The 25,727-nt window shown below is 32.9% G+C and overlaps 1 protein-coding gene across 1 annotated transcript in view; it reads right to left on the reverse strand.

The window, feature by feature from the left end:
- Window positions 1-24,554, reverse strand: part of LOC137924708 (photoreceptor-specific nuclear receptor-like) — a 53,319-nt gene extending 28,765 nt beyond the window's left edge. Inside the window, exons 1-4 of the mRNA XM_068768127.1 lie at window positions 24,494-24,554; window positions 14,541-14,666; window positions 13,435-13,549; window positions 1,625-1,728 (exon numbers count right to left, since the gene is read on the reverse strand). Coding sequence (XP_068624228.1) covers window positions 1,625-1,728; window positions 13,435-13,549; window positions 14,541-14,666; window positions 24,494-24,554 — 406 coding nt within the window. The remainder of the gene's footprint in view (window positions 1-1,624; window positions 1,729-13,434; window positions 13,550-14,540; window positions 14,667-24,493) is intronic.
- Window positions 24,555-25,727: the final 1,173 nt, after the last annotated feature.

The raw sequence follows: 25,727 nt of genomic DNA on the forward strand, positions 1-25,727 counted from the left end.
CGCCATGGGATTCTGACATGTTTTGATGTGTTATGATGTTCTCTATTGTATGGTTTACTGTGGGAAAAGATTTGTTTGTTTTAGAGTGTTTAGTTACGTTTCTATTATTAAGAAATATTCTCATGTTTATGACTTCGACGATAGAAGCTAGTCAGTCAACGAATGAATTTAAGAGACAGAAAATGACATATTTAATTGTAAAGAATCTATAGCATTTGCTGATACGGTTAAAAAGCATACTAAACTCAAGATATAACCTGATATGTTTATTAATGAAACGAAACAGAAGTCTTTTTTAATATAGAAAAATGAACTTTGAGAGTTTCCATTTTTATTAATAATTAAAGGTACTTTGAAGTCATTCGTAAAATATTTATGATTCTGCTGTATTTTTTTAACTATGACGGTACTTTCTAGACATTACTCCACAGTACGGAAATTATAATGAAAAAAAAAAACATTTTATTAAAATTGAAGACACAAAAACATAAAGCTTAATAATGACCACTTATATTAAGTGATTGTCATTATTTATGAATAGTAGTAACCCATAGGTTGACTGGACTTGCGATCGCAGGTCACAAGTTCTATTCGCGAGTAACAATGTTTTGCTTACTGAATGCATTGTTTTTGATTGCTCACTACAGCTTCCAGAGGATGGACGGCTATCCTCAGCGTATCATTGTAACATACTACTATCGCCAACTCGTTTGCCAAGCGTAGCGATTATGTTATATATTCCATTGACATCTTTGAAGGAGGCCTATGACTTACAGTGGGCATCTACGGACTGAAATGGCGACGAACTACGACGACGATTGCTTATATATTTTATAACTTCGTTAAAACTATTTACAATGAAACAAATTCATATGTATATTTTTTCTTTAAATTAACAATAATATTATATTATAATGTATTCATAATATACAAGAGTACTGTGATACTTTAAAATTATATTGTTATATTTATTATCGGTTTTTTTTTTTAATACACAACGTAGAAATTCGTTGAATATTGTTTTTCGAACTTCTAAAATAATTATCTTGGAGAATCATTCATTCCAAACCAATCTTGTTGGAAATTAAAAAAATTATATTGTCTATACGCCTTGTCAATATTTTCAATAATACAATGTTTATTATTTTGCTTAAACATAATTGAAATTACTAGATATTTAGATAAAACTATAAATGTTTTCTAATAGTTCTTATAAGGAAACAGTTTCGATTAAAACTATTCAAATTGCAATTTAAGATTGGATTCCATTAAATAAGGTACCAGAGTATACGCACATCCAGAACCTTTTACCAGTAACGATATTATTCTGGTAGCAGCACCACAATAACCGTTTGGCCCTCTCGGGCTCCTTTGAATTGTAATTTTAATGTGTCTTGAGTGACAGCCCTATAAAAGATCGTGTCTACTCAACTGTCAAAGTAACCTAGCCTAGTTATCTAACTTAGTGACTAAAAACAAGGCGTGTTACTGTTCAGCGCCTCTTGTTTTCGTTATTTGTACACGAAAACAAAAATGACAATTCGATTTACAAATTAAAGTTTCAAAATCTTTATATATCGATATCTTTGAGATTTAGTTGTAATAATGATCAACTTTCACTTACCATCTTTGTTCATACCCATGGCAAGGCATTTCTTGAGACGACAGGCTTGACATTGGTTCCTATGGGCCTTGTCAACCACACACCTTCCGGTTCCCGCTTGACACCTGAACACGAAATAAGGTTTATTAAAAAAAATAAACAATTTTTTACCTATAATTACTGATCTATATAAAATCAAAATTCAATCGAATCATTTACTTGTGAAATACACGTGAAATATGGTAATAAAAGAGAAAGAATAGTCCAAAAGTGTTCTGGCTAATGACAATTTTGAGTAGGTATGTATAAAAAGGAAAAAATACACATTACAAATGTAAATATACATTTACAATATTCATTACAATAAAATTTAAAACGTCAAAATCGAATCAAAGCGAAGTAAATATTGTTGTATTGTAAAAATGTGAAATAAATTGGATTCAGTTAGCAAGTCAATGTTAAAGTCAAAACAAGGCTATTACATACGAATCATTGAAACAAAATTTATTTAGAATGAAATATAATTTGTCAAAAAAAATCTCAATAGATTGATTTCCTACTTTCGATACTACATAAATAAATAATATATATATTTTATATTATCGCAATTTATCGCACAACATTCTATCATGTTTCAAATGCTATAATTTTTATTTCACGAAATTTATGCGAAATTGACTAAAGTACAAGCCATCGTTTCTATTCCACCCGCAAAAATAAGTTGTATGTACTTAGTTCAGAAGATTTAGTTGCTTAACATCATTAACGGTCATATTACGCTCAGTTATACAGATAATGTCGATTGAGCAATTAGAATTCGACAACCCAATCCTACTAGTAACAAGTCAACCTTGTTTAGTACACCGTTAATATTTTTGTGAAGTACAAATATGTTTTTTTTATAAATGAATAAGCCGCAGCTTATTCTCATCAATGGAATCGGACTAAGTTGTTAAGTTTGCGTACACATATCTCTTATCTTGTTACACTTATTTAGCAATGAGTCACTATGCTCGTCTATTCTATAATTGTTATATTTGTTGTATTCATAGTGAACTGTGAATGCACTGAGTTTCAATAGACACTATATATATATATATATATATATATATATATATATATATATATATATATATATGTATATATATATATATATATATATATATATATAATATCCGTGCAATTTTCTATATTTTGTTAAAAAAGAACTTTATATAATTTATTTTTTTAGCCCCCGCTATTGAGAGCCTCTCGTACCCCCTATCTTAAGTGGGACAGGGACTATTTTACATTATTTAATTTTCACGAACATTTATATTTCTCACTCTTCTTTCATGCATCATATGATCTATCATGGGTAGGTTAGTAAAAGACCAGGTGGAACAAAGACATGGTAAAGGTGGAGGGATGTGCCTATGACTGGTAGTCGTGGAGATTTTTGTGATAGACCTTTGCCTTTCAGAGGGCGTCTATCGACTGATTTGATAATCAATTATTTTATGACTAAATAAAACTCAACTAATATAAAATATACAAAAATAATCATTTATAATGTTTATTTAATTTGTGTAAAGAAATTAAAATACATTTGATATATACACAAAGCAATCAAATACGTTTCTAAGAAGGAAAAACTATCCAATCAAAGCGAAACGCTACTGAATACCGACAAAAATCTGCCCGCACAGAAACTAATAAAGATTAAAGATATTTCATTACTGGTAATCCCTTATATAATAGGCTTTAGTCGATAGGTTGACATTTGTTGCAATAGATTCTCTGAAGGGCGTTTTCGTACACCGAGAAACGTTGCGGTCCTAACATGGCCCCTATCAGCACCCTTGAAGCTGTTTGACAAATTTAATTGTAACATTTTTACTAAACACTCTACCATCATTGAAATTATAATTTATATATATATTTGCAGTAACTACTAATTGTAATAATAGTAACTGTAAACTGTAAAAATTGGTAAACACACTTTAAAAAAATTATTGCTTGTACGTAATTATATTCGTATTAAAATGTCTTTAATGTAAACTTCATAATGTTTGGTGTATTTCATACTATAATTGAATTTAATATTTTTATTTATTATATATATTTACGCATAGATTATATATCTACTAATTGAGTATTAAAGAGATAATGCGGTAGTGATTACCAATTTACATACATATAACTTCTTTTGAGATTTTAATGTCAAAGGGTTTACCATCCCACATTTTAAAAACATTGACAAATTTTTTTTATATTAACCGACATATTTTTTTAAATTTAATCGTTTCAGCTAATAGACGCCCAACAGGCATAAACCTTCCCAAAGATATCTACGGGAGAATATACCATAATCGCCACACTTAGCAAGCGGGTTTGCGATTTCAGTTTAGTCTATAGCCCATGCTCTGGGATCTTGTTTGAGAGCAGTGACAATAATGCACAAAGTGTGATTTATAAAAGATGTATCCCGGGAAACGAATCACATGTGATCGTTCATCTCAATTTTTTACAACAGGGCTAACACTGCTCATTATTTATATATTTCCAAAAAATAATAGCTTAATAATTTTTTTTGCTTATATTTTAATATAATAGTAATAAATGTATGTATAATTTTGTCTTTACAAGCGCCTTATATATTTGAAATATTTTAAGCTATCTCGTAAGATATGAATGTATTAAAATAGCCAGAAAAATTATAAGAGGGTTTATATTATAATTAAATCATTCGTAATTTATCATAATACGTCTGATAAAATTATTGGTAAAAAGGAACATTGAAAAATCAATTTGGCATAAACCGTGTACACATGTTACCCCTGGCTATCCGTCATAAGGGTGCGCACACAACATTAATAGAATTAAACGGGTGGCGGATTAATTGTGGGCGCCTCTTCTAAGGGCGTAAGCACCAAATGTTAAACTGTTTTTAATATCATCCATCCCGTCCGGCTTTTGAATGTACACGTTTTTAACTGACAGATACTGTGAAGTTAGTTTTGGAGTGTTCGTGTATTGAACTATGAAACATAAAATTTTTATTTTCACGGGATATTTGAAAATAGGTTATACAGACTTTAAAGGGTATAAATGTATAGCTCATTTCAATTTTTACACTTTTTTCCAATTACTCTATACTAGTCAAAGTCACATTTATTTATTTTTAAAATTTAAAATGCGACATACTTGTAACATGTGGTATTTCAAAGTCCGCTGGAATAGATAGTAAACAATTATTAATTTGTAAATTAATTTTTAATATGTAGTATTTTAAATCTAGAAAACGTTTTTTTTTGATTATATAATTATTACGTTCTTTATTATTTCTGAAACCATTGATTTTTGATAGGGTTACCGTATATTAAATGACGGAAAATAAGCTATACGTCTAACCTAAAGGCTTTTACGTTTATAACCATCCACTAACTATTTCACTCGCCCACAGTTGGACAAACGCGTCACCCAATAGATTTCCAATAGCACCGATTGCAAGCGGCCTCCATTCGTCTTCCGACGGCATTAACAAGGTCCTGTGAACATTTTGTGGGTGGATATCCTACCCTGCGCGTTCCATTCTGTAGTATCCAGAATCTTAAAGCCCTAGCAGCTATTTTTTCTGCTTGCTATGTGGCCTGCCGACTGCCATTTCGTATTTACATTTATTAATATTGCAACACTGATTGAGACTAACTGTCACAAAGAAAACTTGTAGGTTGTGTTTCAATAATTTACTAAAAATATAACCAGAATTAGTTAAAAAATTTTAAGTTTTTATTTGTACGATCCCACATATATTATATACAGAGTAATTGGTTATGGGTTTTAAGGTGAATGTATGTACCATACATTAATTGTATGGTACACTATAAGTCAATGGTTTGAGAAATAATAAATAACGTAATGGTATATAGTAAAATAAGCGTATAATATATATTAAGATTAATTATCGTTTACTAACTGTCTTTGCAGACTGTACTGCTATAAGTTTATGGCATGTTGCATTTCAGTAGAAAAAATAAATTAAAATAACATATTTTCACACTGATCACTTTATATAGGGTGATGGGATAGATGTAAAAGCTTTAAAGTTTTTTTGTTGACTTAGGAGGTACATTTTTACTTTTTTAAACTTTCTACAACTATAACAGTAATCGACTTAATTGTTAAAAAATTATTATATTCGAACGAACACATATTTAATAATCATCTTGTTGTATTACACGTGACACTGTTGTTATAAATTTTTGAATAGAAATAAAAATAAAAAACCACAGACGTTTAATTTATATGGATGATATTTTATTAAAAAAAAACAAAGGTAAAAATTAATACAAGCTATATAGAGAAAAATAATTGCTATACGAACATACTAAGAAAACTGTGTGGTACGGAAAGTTTGATATATTCACCAAAATTATGTTAAAGATGACAACAAAGCCGACTTCGCTCTTTAAAAAAAAACTACTGAAGAAAATTCTTCGAAATATACGAGTTGATTCGTGTTATGTACAACTCATTTGATATCTATTGACATATGTATACATCCTTCCAAAAAATCGCTGGTTTCACAAATAATATACGATAATATTATAAGAAAAGCGTTTTCTAAATTCAAATTACTTCATATTAAAATTAATTATTGTTTACTATCTGTCTACTTTGAGACAGTGGCAGCTTAGCTGTACAGAATAGAGACGTGCGATCGTAGGTTCCGGGTTCGATTCCCTGTGCTAAATCTTATTTAATTCACAATATGTACATTGATTATATATAATTGCCACTGTTCACAAACAAGTTTCCAGAGGATGGCCAGCAGCTTCGTCTGCGTACCATAATACCACACTGTGATCGCCAACCCGCCTGCCAAACATGGCGATTATGTTATATCCCTCTTATAGGAGATATCTTTAGAGGATGGATATGCCCAGCATTGGACGTCTATGGCCTAAAACGGCAAATCTGTCTCTGCATAAATTCAGACTTGGTACTAGCAGAATTTAATAACTTGTCGCATTCTATTATGATAAATAAATTAATGTAACGTATTTAAGAGATTACTTTATGTAGGTGATTTAAAATTGGTGTAAAAACTTAAAAGCTTTTGCACACAAATAAGTCGATCAGGATGTATTTTAATTTGTTATTCTCTATTAATAAACTTTTATCTAAGACTTATACAAGAGGCTTTTAATATTAAACGATATCACCACTCAAGCTAAAACGCACTAAAGTTGTTTATTTTAGATTTCTGTTTTAAGATACTTACAACAACATTACTTCATTTATAATTCAAATCGTGTACAATATAGCTTCAATAAAACAAAATGGTAAACAGTGAAGAGCTAAAGAAGCGCTTGCTGTAAAAACGCAAATGAATTTCGCATTGCATTTAAATGCCCCTAAATTGAGGGTCTCTTCAGGCGATACCATATGCAGAAGCTGAAGCGGGCAGCGGGACAAAGATATTTCGAATAAATATTTTTTTTATTTTTATTACTTTTTAATTTTATTATTATCCACTAAGCATCGCTTATAGAGATCACTTATATACCTCATGAGAAGAATGCCAGATGAGCATTATTCGATAGAAACTAAAACCGAATTAAGGTTTCCAATAATGACAAGCTTCAACCTATATCTACCATGATTCCGAAGGCAGCATGGACAGATATCCTGCAATAAGCTCAAACAGAAGCAAGATCGACTTTTAAAACTAATTTGTGTTCAAAGTTTTAGATTATGTAAAAAGTTTTGAGTAAGCTTGTAAAACCAACTCCTCAATAATTCCGATAGAGGCCCACCGCAAGGAAAGACCTCTCTCAAAGATCTCCACGATGATTGTTCATGCAGTGCCCGCTTCTTGTTACTTCCCGCGACTTTAACTAAATCATCAGTCCACTGGGGGGGGGGGGAGTATACCCACCGCGTCTACTGGCTCGTGTTCGCCGCTCGAGAACCTTTCACCCACTGCTACTTTAGACAAAAAAACTAAAGTTACATTTACTTAATTATTACCAATCATTTGTCAAAAAAAAACAGTCTGGAACGTTCCATCTGGATTGATTCAGTAGTTTTCACTATAATTGATCTATTTTGTTGTTAATTCGGTCAGTAATGTAAATAATTTATAAACCTATTGTACAAATGCATATTAATAATTAAAAACCGATTGAACGTATAAGAAAAACATTTATTACAGTGTACCAAATTTTTATTTCGTACATATAATAAATAAAATGAAATATATAATACGTGTTTTTCTTTATATGTAGAAAAGTACGAAAATTTGCGTAATTTTTACAAGTATTCCGAATTTTATATCGAAAATTAAATTTATTGTATCCGTTGTAATAGTTAACATTAAAATTTATTGTATATTTTATCACGCATGTCCGTAATTATGTAAATTTATTGTACCAATTCGAGTACAATTTATTCGTGTAACGTTCTTGTACGCTATGTTTGGTTTATAAAATAAATTTGTTAGTGTGGATACGCTTTCCGCTGCGCTTGTGAATGGAGATATACCATGGACCCGGTCACAGATGCAAGAAGAATTAGAAATATGCTCACAGCATGGATTAAGTGGGTTCAAGTGTTATCATCTCCCCCATTGTCATTTTTGGGCTTCGCCACAGATGTGACTTGTACCGTCTCCGCTCTAGAGTTTTTGATAGGGATTTATGGGATTTACTTTTTTTCGGAACCCGCAAGGGAACGTTTGATTGGAATTTGATATTATAATATTTTTAAATATAATTTATTTACATCATTCCTTTATAAATTTTTATTGAATATTGTTTACTTTAACATATCCAAAGCAATACGAAACACCGATCTTTGTTGCGAGGTTGAATCAGAAATTAGAAGTTCCCCAAAAGAATCAAGCCTACAGACGTAGTTATCTTAAAGAATTGCTCGTTAGAAGCAACAGCAGGCAGGGCACATGGCTCGTGGCTATGGCCGGGTAGGCCGAAAGGTTCTCGGTTGTTGTTGATGCTGTTAGCCGGAAGACCTTTACAGCTTCATAGTAGCTGAGTTCACACGGAGTTGAAGGATCCGTGAACTTAAAAACTTAAAAATGAACAAAGCTAGATGTGCGCGTACTAGTTGCACGAAGAAGTTCGCACGTGGTAAAGCACTCTACCCGGTTAGAGCTAAGTAGTATTTGTGTTGTGTGCATGCAGCTTGGGGCGGCTGTGTGGACCACAGGCGAGCTAAGAATGGATCCGGATTCAACCTCGATTCGCCCACGCTGTTCGCAGTCAGGGAGCGGGAGGTCGTTCCCTAAAAACAGGTGTTGTAGGAACTAGTACACGCGGTAAGCGTAGATCCCCCACTAAGTGGATCAACGACAAGAAATAGCTGGGTTCAGACAGTAAGAGACCGATTATCGTAAAGATCTTTGGTTAGGCCTGTATTTTGCAATGGACGTCTATAGCCTGACATGATAATGATCAGAATCTATTTAAGTATTTTGACAGTCATTGCTGTCGACATGAATCCGTTACATTACAGTCATAGTCTAGTAAACTTGTAAGATGAAGTAGCAGTGGACAGAGCACATCGCGCGCTAAACGGATGGAGGCAAGAGCCTTAAAGTTCTGTAGTAGGGATCGAGGACTTGCAAGCGCAGTGGTTGGACATCCTACTCCTAAGAGATTAGACTATCTTTTCAAGGTTGCGGGAGTCGCTGTATACGGGCAGCGCAAGACTGGTCATCGTAGCGATCCTTGGAGGAGGACTATGCTATGCAGTAGGAGTTCATCGGCTGACTTGATGAATGAATTAATGAATGAAAAATAATAAATTCTTCTATTCAAGATATAACAAAGACAGTGGCTTAGCTTGTACAAGCCTGGAAGTTAGTTATGTGCATCGCAGGTTATCTGCCTCTCCTAGCGTTCTAAGGTATTATAAAGAAAGTTTACAATATAGTTTCGGACTATTTCAACTGACCGGAACGCTTGTGTGTCTATGTGTTTGTTTGTGTACGAGTGTTAAACGCATTCAGCTGTATTGTTTCCAACCAGATGAAGTTCTAAATATTAACGGTTTTTTTTACCTGGTTTATACAGCAGCCCTAGTGGCATTTGGAGATTCCGAAGGTCCAGGGGGGCATAGCGCAGAGAAGGCTTAACCTAAACCTACCTCTTTTAAGTTAGCGAAGTTTGAGGGCTCTTTGGGGCATCTTGCCTCTACAAACAATTTCTTTAGTCTAGGATAAAATGCTAAAATGCAAATGAAATTTGTCAATAACGAGAAAAATGACAAAAATTTAGGTCGGTTTACATTTCACAACCGGGTTTTAACAATTCATATTTATCTAATCTGAATTTTCGACAGAAACAGTGCCTCACAATAGAATGTATTAAAACATTGTGCAACCGAAGAGAAAGTATTTGCACCTCATGATCTGGGACGCAGATGTGTGATATGCGGATGGTGTAACAACTGTTTAAATATAACCAAAAACTGTAACGTTTGGCGAGATTCGTAACGAATATTGTTCAAATTTATCCAATGACTCGATTGTTAATGAATACGCATTTCACAATGGATACCTTATTTAGAACTAAATGACGAATAGGTCATCAACCTGATAATGACGATCAACTTTTATTTACGAACAACTCTGTCTCGCCTCATGTTAATTGATGACTAGATCTACGATGGGGTAAATGCTTGACAAAAAAAAATATTAAATCTATAGGGTTCCTTCCCTTAACTAGAAGCCCCATTTCAAAACTCGAGGAGACTTACAGCTTGATTGTCAAATACAGAAACAATTTAGGGTGAGAAAGATCACCACGTGAATAAACCTCCGATTAGATGCTTAGATATCATAGCCAAGATCAAGGGAAGTTGCTGGATGCGGCCAGTGCAAGACTAATCATCGTGGTGACCTTTGGAGAAAGCCTATGAATTGCGCCTGGCATCTCTCCTGACGATTATCCTTGTGTGACAGACCTTGTTACGCTAGACGCAGACCGCTTCTATCCTATTAGAAATCTACGAGGGAGGTCTATGCTCATCATTTCAGCCTGGCTATAAAAATCTAGACCTGCCTATCTTAAAAAAACGTCTCTCGAAAGTGGACACAAGATGACACATCGATTTTCCTATAAAAAATTATGATTAACTATTCATTGATAGTTCTGATTTGTTGATAAAACTCAACGCTACAGTACCTTTCTTTTTTTATAATATGTGTAACCATAGTGAATATTTAATGGAATCAGGCGTTACCTCGCGGAAGTCCATTCTAAGTATATATATTTTAAGTATATATAGTAACCATAGTGAGTTTCAACTTGCTTACTTGACGAAACAACTGTGGTTACCACTCCTAATCTGATAATTGCAAATCCTTCAATAATATTATTAAGATGCTTAGAGTAATAAACTACACCTATTATGTTTCAAACATGGTCTTACATCAGGCCTTATTGGCAAGATCACACTCGTTTAAGCCATGGAAGAACTATACTCGGGATGACATTACGAGATTGTATTATGATACAAAAGTAACCCCGTCGGCCAGCGGATTTGGAAGTTAAATAGGCAATTAACAGACCTCAACGTTTAGAACAAATAGCCATTGACATCTTAAGGTTGGTCTTGAGGCCGCCAAGCTTGATAGTAAAGGCGGGCGCAACATGAAGTGTCCTATTACAAAGGTCGTCTAGAGGAGACTTCGGCTGAGCATTCTGACTCAGGGGCGCCCTAGAAGGTTGAAGCTTGACTTGGTCAGTGACTTTTGCGCAGCTAATATAACTACTTAAGTAGAGTAGCATAACATTGCTATCTTCTCCTTCTTTTGAGCCAATGAACGCTTCTGCAGTGCATATTACTTCCCCACAGATCGTCACGATGACCGATCCTGCGCTGTGACTGCGCTATAACTCAGGGGCGCCCTAGAAGGTTGAAGCTCGACTTGGTTAGTGACTTTTGCGTAGCTAATAATACTACTTAATACTGAGTAGCATTACACTGCTATCTTCTCCTTCTTTTGAGCCGATGAACGCCTCTGCAATGCAGAAGACTTCCCCACAGATCGTCACTATGACCGATCCTGCGCTGTGATTGCGCTACAACTCAGCGGCGCCCTAGAAGCTTGAAGCTCGACTTGGTCAGTGACTTTTGCGCAGCTAATAATACTACTTAATACTGAGTAGCATTACACTGCTATCTTCTCCTTCTTTTGAGCCAATGAACGCCTCTGCAATGCAGAAGACTTTCCCACAGATCGTCACTATGACCGATCCTGCGCTGCCCGTATCCAGCGACTTCCAGGGTCCTTAACTATGTCGTCGGTTCACTTTACACTGCTATCATCATCATTCATCATTTACTCCAATGTCCCCAAGATGGGGCAGAGGGCGTCTGTAGTACGTCGCCATCCCGAGCGGCTTCGCTCAGTGTTCGCACGTTCCAGCATGCAATTCGTATCAATGTTTTCATGCCAAAGGTCGTCGTAGTTTGATAAGTCCGGATATATACTGTTTCCGTTTCTTTAATCGTATAGTTTCGGGTAAGCGAGTGATTAGCCCAGTATACCCTAGCCTGCTGGTGGGGTTGCCTCCTTGGAGCGTGCGGGGATGTTCGGTTTTATATCGGGTTGTCATCCACACTACTATAGATATGCTATAGACACATACACTGCTATAGACGTGCTAAATTACTTATCAGGTTAACGCCTCGTTAATGACTGTCTAATGTAAGAGTACCCAACATTTTTACAAATTGAGCATAATTAGGACATTCAAATAATTATTGTTTATACAACTGTATTGATTGGTTTCGTAGATGAAAACATTTCAGCGGAACACTTTTGTCGCTTATTGTTTGAACACATTTGTTGTCGTTGTATTATTGGAAATTATGTCAACTTGCTAAATATAATTGATATTTCTTTGAACATAGTTTGGACCTTCATTTCGTAACATAATATTTTATTAGTGCGTAATTACTAATATAGCACAGCGAAATGGCAAGCAGACATGGTAGGAGGCAATTCAATCGCTCATAATAGATCTTAGAGTTCTGGAGGAGACCAGAGATCGGTAATCGCGGCGTAGGAAGTTCACACTGAAGGTGGACAGAAAAATCAGTGCAGGTGGCTTCTAACCAGTCCCATTGTAAATCAATGAGAAAGCTTATGTCCAGCTGTGGACATCATACTTCTGAAATGATGATGATGATAAAAGTGATCGATTATTTAAAGCAATTACTGAATGAAATCAGTTAGTTATAACCCATATAAGTAGATATAGTAATTAAGATTCAAGGTCAATGACAGAAGCGGTCTGTATCCAATTACTATTAAAAATAATATTTCAGTTTCATGATGTAGAAATTGCTATAGATAGAATAATCAAAAATGTACTGATCATCAACATATAAATAATCGAATTCGTAAAGTAAGTTATTTTCAAAATGATGTTAAATAGGGATGATAAAAAATATATGAGTAATTATAAGAAATATCGTTGAATAAAAACACGAAAATGAAGAATAGTAGAAAAAATTACCCGTATGATTATACCTAGAGAATATATGGACCGCTTATTTTGAAAGTGGTGTAAGTCCATTTACAGCACATAAATATGTGTTATCGTAGTCTAATTAGCCAAAAACAAATCTATATAAATAAATTAAATGTTGATAAAACAACAGAAACAATGCCTGACCTCATATAAATTGCCTGTATTTTTAAATCAACAAACATAGTAACGTTTAATTTTCTCGAAAGAAAAGAAAATGGACTTACACCACTTTCAAAATAAACGGTCCATATTATGAAATATATTATTACTTAACTTCCTTACCTGTATATAAGTTTCCTTCTCACGGAACGTTTGAAGAAACCACTGCAACCGTTGCAAGCGAGGATGCCGTAGTGTTTACCCGAGCTGGTATCACCACAGACCACGCACACCAAGCCTGATGGTTAAAGGAATTATCTCTTGTAAGATAAACTGTATTTTTCCTAAAAAAAACTAAGCATAATTGTATATCTTACATATAACAATGGTTAATTAAATGTTATAATGATTTTTAAGAACTTAGCATATCCTTTGTAGTTTCCACGTTGAGAAAAAAATATTATATGTATAACTTAAAGGTTATGTTCTGAATTCTAGGAGGTTTAATCAAAAATGGGAGATCTATATCATGGGGACTGGAAAGTAATGTCGATTTCTTAAGTTAAATTCACACGACTACATTTTTAACAAGTTTTTAGTTCTAATCAACAATATATTCACTTTCGTTATCAAAAATCTTTTGTCATCTAGTATACAAAACTTTAATGCCGGAGCGGTAAAAATCAATAGGTTTTTCTGTAAAAACTGTTGATAGAAACGACATTATTTTTCGGTCCGCCTAATATTAACGAAAATAACCGTAAAAGCCTAACTCATTGATAAGTTGAAGTTGCAGGCTACATAGCGCACTAAAAATATATCAGATGGAGTTTTAAGGCTCTTTAGTGATTGAATTAAACTCTAAGATTTTTGTCATCTTAAATTTAATACTTTCTCTCCACCATTTCAGGACTTCAATGGCTAGACATAGGCATCCTCATATATTTCTGATAGGACGAGTTGGTAGCGGTCTGTATTTGGCGTCTTTCTTAATAAGGTCCTAAGTCTGATGTATGTCTGTCTTGTGTGGTCATAGAATACGTTGCGTTTGTTGGTCTATAGCATATATATATATATATATATATATATATATATATATATATATATATATATGTATATATATATAAATATATGCACTACAGTACCATAAGCCGCTAGCGACTAGATTGCCAGAAAAATCGCACAGAATAGATATTCGTTATTTGAATGTAGGAGTCCAAAAATCACAGCCCATGTTTCCAATTACCAATGCTGTTACTTCTGTAATTGAAACTGCTGACCTGTCTTACCCAAGTGATTGGCTTTCTTTGTAGGTGGCTCAGGAAGCCAAGGTCGAAGCGCCGGCGGTGCCAGCGCAGCAGCCACCAGCGCAGCAGAAGTTGGTGGCGACCAGCGAAGAGGCGATGCACTTTCTTCTACCGAAACAGATTTATATATCATTTATCCATGTTATTATAAACTTAATATCAATTCAATATATCTCAATCTAAAAAAAAATCACTTATGGATAATATTCAATCAGATTAGAGCTAATAAAATAAGTATTACAAATCACACACCCTTTCATTTTAATTGAATTATCATTTTGTGGGGTTACTAAACGAATAAAATAAAAACCGATTTAAATTGAACCCCCTCTCACATAACAAGCGACTCTATGCCTTTTAGAATAGATTCTATAAATTATTTATCGTTATAAGCGAAATGTATTAATATATTGGCGACTGCCTCGTGGACGAATGGATTCGATACAAATTAAGCACTTGTGTTTGACCATCGCTCCTCTCAATCAATTAGCGTATTTATTGAAATTAGGTTTCTCATAACTATTCGCGCTCTATAAACATAAAGCAAAACAAAATTTACTGCGTAACTATGTAATAGCTAGCGTATGTAATCTATATACTATTATTATATATCTGTAGACTGATATATTATTTATAAATATATGTTATGTTATGAATATGAGAAAGAGATTTTTAGTAGACGGAATTTTGGTATAGCTTGTAAGCTACAAGAGGCAAGTTCCGTCTTTAAGTTATTCTTAGGATCACATATCAAATATTAATGGTCTAAATTAACAACAATTACGAATACATATAAACGATCGATACCAAAATTTCGACTACTAAAAATCTATCTTAAATTGTCGAAAAAGCCAATGATATCGCTTGATTATTTTGTTTGACAGAAAGTTTAGGTGCATAAATCCTATTATGAAGAGTACATTGTTTTTTAAAAAATGGGAGTTTAATTCTGTTTTATCCCCACAACTCTTAACCTTTTACGAAGCCGAGTAAGTCAAAAATAAATTTGATTTAAAAATAAATAAGTCTTTTTAAAAGTAAAAAAAACCTGGTAAAAAATGATGAATAAATAATTTTTTACTTCATCTTTATGATTTATAATTTGATCATGTAATAAAATGTTTAATACCTCTTAATATATCATGTTAATTGATATTAAAAAATGCGAAACAAACAATATTTAACAATACTTACTAAACTATATAACTATTTTCACTGGTCGGAATTATTATGTAAAGAGATAATCACTACTCTAAAATATGATTCATTGTCATAGGTTATATACACGTCAACTCATTTAGTAGAAATTGAAACTTCGAGCAACAAGCAGCTGAACCCTAAATTAAAATCTGAAAGATTTGTCGCATACTATACCGCCATAAGTTTTCGCGACAGATCTTAACGAAATAAAAAACACTATAAACAGATAAAATATTAATAGTTAGCGCCATTTTTTATAGATTAATAATACCATCATAGACCACAGATAAAAAAGCATGAACTCACGTATCTCTTTAATGGAATCGCAACGGTTCGCACCCTTCGTAATAAAATTATATCTGGCTGGATGTTGTTAGCGTTAATTGATGAACACAATGCTTGCTTATTGTATTTAGTTCACCTATTACCAGTCAGGAACAGTCGCGTGTTCGACAGTGGGGCGGCGATTCGCTTTGACGTCTAGCGAACCTTATTGACAATTGCGAAAATGTGTTGATGTAAGATATTTATGGGACATATTTATTTGGAAGAAGATGTATTAGTTTATGATAATTTTTTATGACTTACTCATTGGATTTAATTTTTTTGTTTACAAGAATGTATCCGTAAAAAAATGTAAGATTTTTTTGGGAATTAAATTTTATTTTATTTACATTTACGAAGATATAAATATATATCTATGTACTTTTTATTTGTAAGATGTTTACATGATTATTTTTTATATACACGAAAATATGACAGTATAATATTATCTTCCGTAAATGATTCAGCAAAATTATGTGCCGTAATATATTCAATGGGCTTAATTTTTTTAAATATACTAAGAAATATCGGTGAAAAATTATTTTTCGTTAAACATTTATTGGATTTTAGTCTTTAATAAGTACAGATATGTTGGTGCATTTTTTATTACATAAATTTATAAATCAATAAAGTAATAAATTATTTAAAAATTAAATGCGCAGTTAACACCCGTTGCGTCGTTTATGCTCTTTCCACCCCCACCCCCCCGCCGCGCTTTTCAAACACGTGGTACAACGCTCACGGTATAAATAACTAAAAATTTCCTTAGGTAAATATACATCAGAGTATAGATTTTATTTACTAAAGCTTCCATTTTTAAATTTTCGATGTGATAGCATTCACAGTAAATGGACGTAAAACATTGTGATTTTAAAAAACATTAAGCAAACGTAATTATGCACACAACACTGCGCAATACCCCGGTACTGTGAATCCTGACGATATTAAATCAATATTGACCCCGGATCGTTCCCTTGAGTGAAAACACCCGTTCTAACTTGATGTCCCTTACAAATAATTTCATGCGACGATATAAATAAATAACTATACATTATTAAAGCAAGTTGATCAGTAGCTAAAAAACTGTGAATACGATCGTTGATCACGGATTCGAATCTCGACAATCGTATCATTTTTTAATTACTTCGCCACCAATGGGAACCGAATTCCATCAGATTTAAAGTGATAGGTATAAACGCTTTAAAGGGGTGAATGTAACTTATTTGACAGCAGAAACCTTTACTTATCAACGTATATAAAATGATTACTCTTGAATAGTGCAACAGGCCAATTACTTGTGGCAGTACAAAGTCCACAGTATGGTCGCACAGACTTTTTAAGACTAGGGGCCACTCGGGCAAATCATGAACTGATGGCGGGCCGGCCGCCAGAAGTATAGGTAATTAAATTTTTTGGTTTTATTCTGGAATAGATTTCAATATTTTTCGAATGTACGAGAGTATTATTTTTGCTGTCGGCGGGCCACCAGTATTCGACCGACGGGTCGCGATCTGTGCATCCATGGTCTATAGGGATTGTTTGTTAACAATTTAACAATTATTTTTAATATATAGCAATCCGAATTTTTAAAGCGCTTTTTATTATAATGCTATGTATACGTTACTTGTTATTTCTGAAACGTTCGATAGGATGTACCATACATTAATTTAAGACGGGGCCCAAAAGATGCCCGCAGGGACTTAGAGGTTCAAGAGTGGAGACCACGGACTGGCAAGCGCTATTCATCCATAAGATGAACAGATGACCATGTCAAAGTTATCAGAAGACACTGAACACAAGCCACTTTCAACCGACCCTACTGGAAATCCGAATCTGGAAATGGAAGAGGTCCAAATCCAGCTGTAGATGTCCTACTGCTGAAATAATGATGATAATAATGATAATTTGTGATTGGAATCTTTATACTATGTATTTTGGTCAGTGCTCTGTGTAATGAATTAACCTTTGAGAAAATAAAACAGAGTAAAAGGCGTTACAAAAGTGCATTTATCTTCATCATTTTTCTTCAAAGTATTAAAAAAATCACTTAATAAAGTGAAAGACAAAGTTGTTCATAAGTTATGGCGTGACTAAGGGAATAAAGTTGCAGGCATTTTTATATACATAGATTTACCCATACAAGTCATATGTAATTAAATTGATTAAGAAAATAACGTTAAGAATGCGTGTAGCGTCAGTAAAGCCGACCAGTGCTGTAGTATAATAGAATCTAAAGCCTTCCCAATCTGAAACCTCCGCCACGCGAGGCATTTAGCCGAGGGTTCGAGTACGAAGTGAAATTAATCAGAGCGGCTCAAGGGCTTGCCGCGTCAAAAGAAAACCAAATAAAACGGCAAGCGACAAAGTTTCCACTTGCTACACGCACAAAGAAAGCGGCGGAGTGGCGTTTCACATAAAAATATTTTAACACAACACTTTTTTAGATTATAACTGTCTTTTTATTAGCAAATATTGGGAAAAAATATCGGGATCTCTGTATTGAATTTTTCATTGTCATTATTAATTTTTATTTGCACACAAAAAATCTAGACTGGGTAATTTAGTTTTTTTAAAAGATTTTATTACTAAATAATAAAAGATTCAATAAATAAAAATATTTATCATGGTAATCAGTGAGGCCAAAAACAATCTTAAAAGTTATCATAATAAAGAAAAAAAGATTTATTATGCTGTGTAATACGAATAAAATGATCTGCGTTACAATACACTACCATGTAATGTCTATAAATTATCATGCAATAAATTTTAAAGGTTTATTAAAGAAATAAATATAAACAAAAAATCTTTTTAATAAAAAAATGGAAAGTTTAGACTCCATAGATTTCTCTGTGCACCAATAAGTGCCATACTCTCAAACAAACATTGATTTATCTCAATACAGGGATTCAGTCCGCTCCCGCCTTGCCTCTCTGACTTCCAATTTCCTCCAGAGAAACTTTTTATGTCTCCTATACAATTTCCTTTTTATGTCCTCCTTATTTCGCCCCGCTATATTATTTACGATTGCTATTTATAACGTTTCTTATATGTACTGCTATTATCGTTATTATGTTTGATTTAACTGTTTCTTTAAATTATATAATATAATTATTTTCGAATAATAATATTAGGAGAACGGGAAAATAAAGTCGTTTCTGTCGACACACTACAAAATATCCGGTTGATTTTTACCGCTCCGGCATTAAAAATTTGCATACTAGATGGCACAAGGATGTTGATAACGAAGTTAAATATATTATTGATTATAAATAAATACATTTTAAAAATGTAGTCGTGTGAATTTAACTTAAGAAAGCGACATTACTTTCCGATCCCCCTAATATTTCTCCTTCTAAAGTTAACTTATAACGTATACACACTTTCCTCTACAAACATTAACATATCAAATTATCCTAATTGTATTATGGTTTAATATTATTTTTATCATAAATATATTGGATAATCGATAGCAAGTGAAGGTTTTAAAGGGCACGTATAGCGCATTTGTCAACAAAAACCTTCAAAGAATCAATATTTATTTCTAATCACTACATATAACGTGATCGCTTTGAGACATGTTACATGAATTTATTTTTCCTATTAAAATGAAATATGGCAATAACTTCTGGCAGTACAAAGTCTGCAATTATAGACAGTGAACAATAATTCATTTTAATATGTAGTAATCCGAATTGTCAAAACGATTTTACTTTATTATCGTTACGCAATTTACTATTTCTGAAACCAATAATGTTTGGATATTGTTTACCATACAACAGCAAATGAGCTATACATTCACTCGTATAAAGCTTTTACATCTATAACAAATCATCCTGTATAAATAGTTGTACTTACTTACTTCTGTATTTAAATGTATCATTTAATTATATTTCCACGGGAAGGACGAAGGACGCTGATATCTCTGTTACACAGTTTATAAATGTACAGTCGCCAACGACGTATAAAAAAAAAATTGACAAATTGTTCTTGATTTCAAATAATTAAAAAAATGAGCAATGTGAAAATCTATAGAACAACGTAGTTGATCAAGTTGGCAAATTAAAGAAGTAGAAGACTGGCCATATTACTGGCAAAAACGGTAGCCACTGGAGTCAAAAGTTTCTGAAGTATAAGTACTATCAAGGTAGATAGACAATCTTGTATGATCGCTAGAAGACGTTGGATACGACTACCAATAGATCCTATTGAAATTCTATTGTGGTCCACCGCTGGACATAGGGCGTTCATCAGTGGACGTCTTATAGCTTAAACGGTAATGATTAAGTAATTATGTCAAAGTGAAAAATATTTTAATACAATATACATGTTAAAAATTATGACAGACAATAATACAAGAAATATATGTATATATATATATATATATATATATATATATATATATATATATATATATATATATATATAGATATATAAACTCGTAACGTCTAAGTTTCGTCTTCAATAAGTTAATAAATCCTTCAAGAGGTTAGAGTGTGCGCATATATGATAAAATTTCATAAGATATCTTAGACCTTTTTTAGTATTACCTCTACAATTAAAAGTATGTTATTAAATAAATTGTATATTTTTAAACACGAAAAATAGTTATATTTCACTTAAAAGAGCAACTTTTGACTTCCTGGCTGGCTCTTCTCAGCAGATCAACGTTCTAAGGCGGTGACTCACAGACTACAATGGCCACGCCATATTCAAAAATGACTGTTTAAAAGTGAATATAAATGCATCCTTGAATAAAGATTTTTTTTTTCGAGCCGGTTGTAATAAAAAAATCAATGTATAATTTTAAAATAATTGACGCTTAAAAGCCTAACCGAATAATGATATTCTGTATTTGAATTTAAAATTGGAACACAACGAGATAAACTCACAAAAAGTAACATGTAAATAAAATAAGAATCAATTCTCCGAAAAGGTAACCTAATAGGTATTCCCGCCATTTTTTCGATATTTTAATGGCGGACGGAGCATTAGCATGCGCGGCACGGTTGCCAGTAACTCGGGGTCTATTTGACTGATTTTCAGCCACTCCATGATTTGCCACTTTACCCGGTCAGGGCGTGTTTTGAATACGCAACTGGCAATGTTTGAAAGGGATTTGAAATTTCATTTTCGTCGCACGATAATGTATTTACGTCGCGAATATTGTATCGCTCCTGGAATTAGTTGTAATCAGTGTACTATTTTTTTTTAATTTATACAGTCACACACATAAACGTTAATAGATACAGATAAATAATAGAATGATTGTTTATACGTGTAAAAACCTTAAAAATGCTCATTTACTGTCAGTCAATAATTTCAGAAATAATTAATAACGTAACGAAAATATTACTAACACTACTACGTATTAAAATTATATATTGTTTACTATCTCTAATAAAATAATAATGTAAACAACTTCAAATCATTTTACACAGGATGTTTGGAAATAAGTGTTTTATCTATAAAATGTCTAAAATAGACACATTACATTTGAATTTTATTATAATAATTACTTTCATGTTATTTATTCAAACACTATTTAAACATTCTATGTATAACGGCGAATTTAATGCCAAAAGCATTCTCTACCAGTTAACCGCTTGGGCGGTGCAGAGATAAATTAATAAAAGTTGGTGAAGCAAGTTAATATAAACACAAACAATTAAATAAAAAAGTGATACCAATATGAGAAAGAAAATAATAATATAAAAACACCTTTTATAAATATACCAATGGATACTACTTAATATAATTATAAATAAATGTACCATAACATATATATTAGGAGGATCGGAAAATAATATCGTTTCTGTCGACATATTTTACAGAAACACCGATTGATTTCTACCGCCCCGGCAATGAAAATTTGTATACTAGATAGTAAAAGGTTGCTGATAACGAAGGTAAATATATTGTGGATTGAAATTAACAAAGCTACATTAATTTCCGATTCCTTTAATATATTTAAATATCTATAAGAATTATATTACATATATATATATAATGCTAAATAATATATATTGGTAAATATTACTTAATATTTAGCATTATAATCAGCTGGTAACAAGCCCTTTTAACAAAAGAATCACGGAGAGAGCTATGTTCGGTATTTTGTTGTGAGATCGAATTAGAAATAAAGAGATCCTTAGAAAAATAAAAGTAATCGAAATAGCCCAACCATTAGCAATTGAAGTGGACAGACTACATAGCGCGTGGAACTTATAGCCGCTGAGGTTCTGACATCGTGGACTGTTAAGTTCAGCGAAGAATGTCCATCCACAAGCAGGACAGACGACCTTGTCAATGTCATTGGAATAAAGAAATCCATTTATATATAATTGACTGTCTAATTGCTTCATTAAAAAAATAAACTAATGAAATATATAGAAGAGGTCTATGTCCCGATGTGCACGCCCTATGGCTGATACAATAATGATGATGACTATAATGTATTTGTAATTGTGTACGTATTATAAAGAAGGTTCAAACTGCTTTGAGTTCTAAATTTAAAAGTAGACGTAACTTTTATTTAAGCAAAAAATTATTGCTTCATAAAAAAAGAAGTTCCATCAGAAAGTTCCTTTTTAAAAAAATGTAAAACCATCATCTTATAAATCATTTTAGCTATAGATCGTCTAGACGCTGCCGTCACCCAGTGATTTCCAAAAGGACAAGTAAAAAGCGTCACGCATCTCTGTTATTACCAATAATATGTTACATGCTTATTTTTTGGTGTTTCGTACTTAGACGTGTCAGAACATATTTCTAACGGCAGATATTTGATCGACAGACACCACCAAAGAAACCGACGTGTCGAACGCCTTCGCACCGTTTTTTTGTTAGGATATAGCCAGATGTGTTTAACTATAATAATTATTATTAAAAAAACAATTTTGAAAAAAATGAAAATCTCAATTTGATTTCGTATCTGTCGTCCAATTTTATGTCGGTTAAAGCTCCGCCGGTACAATGTCATCATATCTTTTGTTAAAAGTACTTATATTTATAAAACTGTGTGTGAGTGTATTACTTGCAATGAAATCAATTTAGATACTAAAACAAAGATATATAATATACAAATAACAATATTTAGCGGTTAATATTTTCATTATATTATTTCATCCAATTAAGTCATCCAAGGGTGCAGAGTGGTCATGTCCCGGACGGTTCTGGTGGCCCCGATGCTCTTGTTTTACGTCGCCGTAGCTCGATGTTTGGCGGAGTGAGAGCATTCATTTATTGACTATTTAATTGTATTTTGGAAATGGTCTGTCCGTCTTCTTGAAGAGTGTCCATGAGATCGCTTGTCTTCCACTATACCTCGCACCAGCATACGTTCCATTGAGTCCTCATTACGGGTGACATGACGAATACGAGAATTCATTTTGTACAATCGATTATAACCTCTCTTCTATGTTAAAAGAAGATTGAAGATCAAAACATCTCCAGTAAACCAACTCTAGGGCGTCAATTTTCCGATGATCCAGAATCCTCAGCGTTTAAAAAGACTGGCAAGACCAGGCTTCTCGTGACTCGAACCTTCGTGTTTTGGTCTGCGGTCTTTCAAGGTCTTTGTGAGTTTTTTAACTGAAGATATGATCATGGCGCAACATCCCCAAATCTAATCCTTACAGCCTTCGTTGGTGATAGTGGAGCTCAGGTATACGTAGATTTTAACTACTTCGCATCCTGCTAAGGTTAGGTTACGTCAGATTGGTTGTTGGTGAGGTCTATAATCATCATTTTTGGTCTTGTCATGATTAATTGCTAGTCCAAATTACGACTCTGAGGTCTCCGGTTAGCGAAAGAGAGTCATAATATCTTCTTAATTTGAGTCTAGGAGGGCAGCATCATCGGCATACCTCGGGTACGATATCTTCTTGCTACCCACGGATATTCCCGCATGCCGATCTTCGAGAACAGTTCGCATGATAAAGTCTGTGTTGATATTGTCCAGCAGAGAAGATATTATACAGCCTTGTATAACTCCGGCTTGGGTTTTGAAACGTTTAGAGTCGATACCATCAACTCGAACTGAGGCAGTACCATCGTCGTTCAAATGTTTGATAAGTTTACCAGGTATTGCGCTACGTCCAATTCGTTCAGGACCAGTCGTTTTCCCCACTTGACAGTATTAAAGGCTTTTCTAAACTCAACAAAACACACATAAAGAAGGTGTTTAACTATCATAGGCTTTTCCACCAATTGCCATTTTATGAGTAATCGTTCTATAATTTCTTGGTCCTTAATAAAGCCTCCTTGTTCGGATGCGATCTTTTTGGGTAGATATGCCTGGAGTCTTGTATCAACAAAACAAAGCATGATCTTACTAGAGCGGAATATAAAAAATATTTAATTCAAGTTTGCACTTTGCATAAATTAAAATTAAAAACTTAAATAAAAATTACCTGTAATCCTTCCATCTTGATGATCCTGAGTGAGCTGCAACGGTGTTTGGGCCACTTCCATTTTTGTTTATCAATGTTCTTTCTTTAATATAAACTAATATTTCACTGCATGTCCCAGAATCGTAGAGAACGATCGTATTTATGTTTTAAATTTAAAATATATTTGCTGCTACAACAATACTTTTTTTTATTTACTTCCCTTAATTCAGGAATGTTTTGTTAGACTTGGTAAATAGTCTTTTTATGTGTGTATTTTTAAATAATAAAAGTGATTTATCAATGTCTCTTCTATTTTCAATGGTTAATTTTATAATTATAGTTATTATTATTATAAAATCGTAATTTAATTTTAATACAAATATGATAAATAATTTGTTAAAAAAGTGTTGTGAATTTTAATAAATTAACCACAGATTATATTAGACAGCGATGACACTTTATTTTTTTTTTAAGCGGGGCACGAGTCGCGCGCGTCACGCCGCGGACGGGGCACTTTTGACTCGGCGCTCGCTTGCCGTGAGCTGGTACGGAGGCGGGGCAACTCCGCCCCGTCGCTTTTCGCGTCTGACTCTATCTCTACACGATACTTGGACGACGAATATTCGACGCCAATAACCCACACCAGTAGTTTAATTTTGGCTCATTGGATCCAACATTTTTATAACCTTTCATATACATTTTTTGATAGTTTAACATTTTAATATAATAGTAATATATTTATTGCACATATTACACCAAAAAGACACATAATTTTAATTAAATTAGTTATAAGTAAAGTTCTTCTGGATAGAATCAACATTCAAAATCTACAATGCATGTGCTTGCTTAGTGCTTTTATAAAGCCTATTTTTAAGAATAAATATTAGTTTTGTTATTTCAGTAAAATAAAACAAAACGATCAAAACTAGGCTAAGTATATACAGTTATAATAATAATTAACCATATTAGTATAAAAATCTTAGGATAACAATGAATTTACGTGATATTTAAAAAAAAACGAATTGTTATAAAACGAAAAATTTACTGATCTAATTATTTTATAAGTAAATACAATGTCACTTTTATATTATGTTTAAAAGACGTCGCTAAAAGTTTGTGTTTTATTAAGAATCACATAGTTGTACTTACATATTTATTAATAAACTGTTCGTAAATTTGGCCGTGTGATATTGGAATATTAGATCGACTAATATTTTAATGAGGTATCGTAAAATATTTACTACAAATATCAGAC

Source organism: Battus philenor, unplaced genomic scaffold, assembly GCF_028537555.1.
Source record: "Battus philenor isolate CCGP_79_NKW_IND1 unplaced genomic scaffold, ilBatPhil1.0.hap1 SCAF_24, whole genome shotgun sequence".
Taxonomy (NCBI): Eukaryota; Metazoa; Arthropoda; class Insecta; order Lepidoptera; family Papilionidae; genus Battus; species Battus philenor.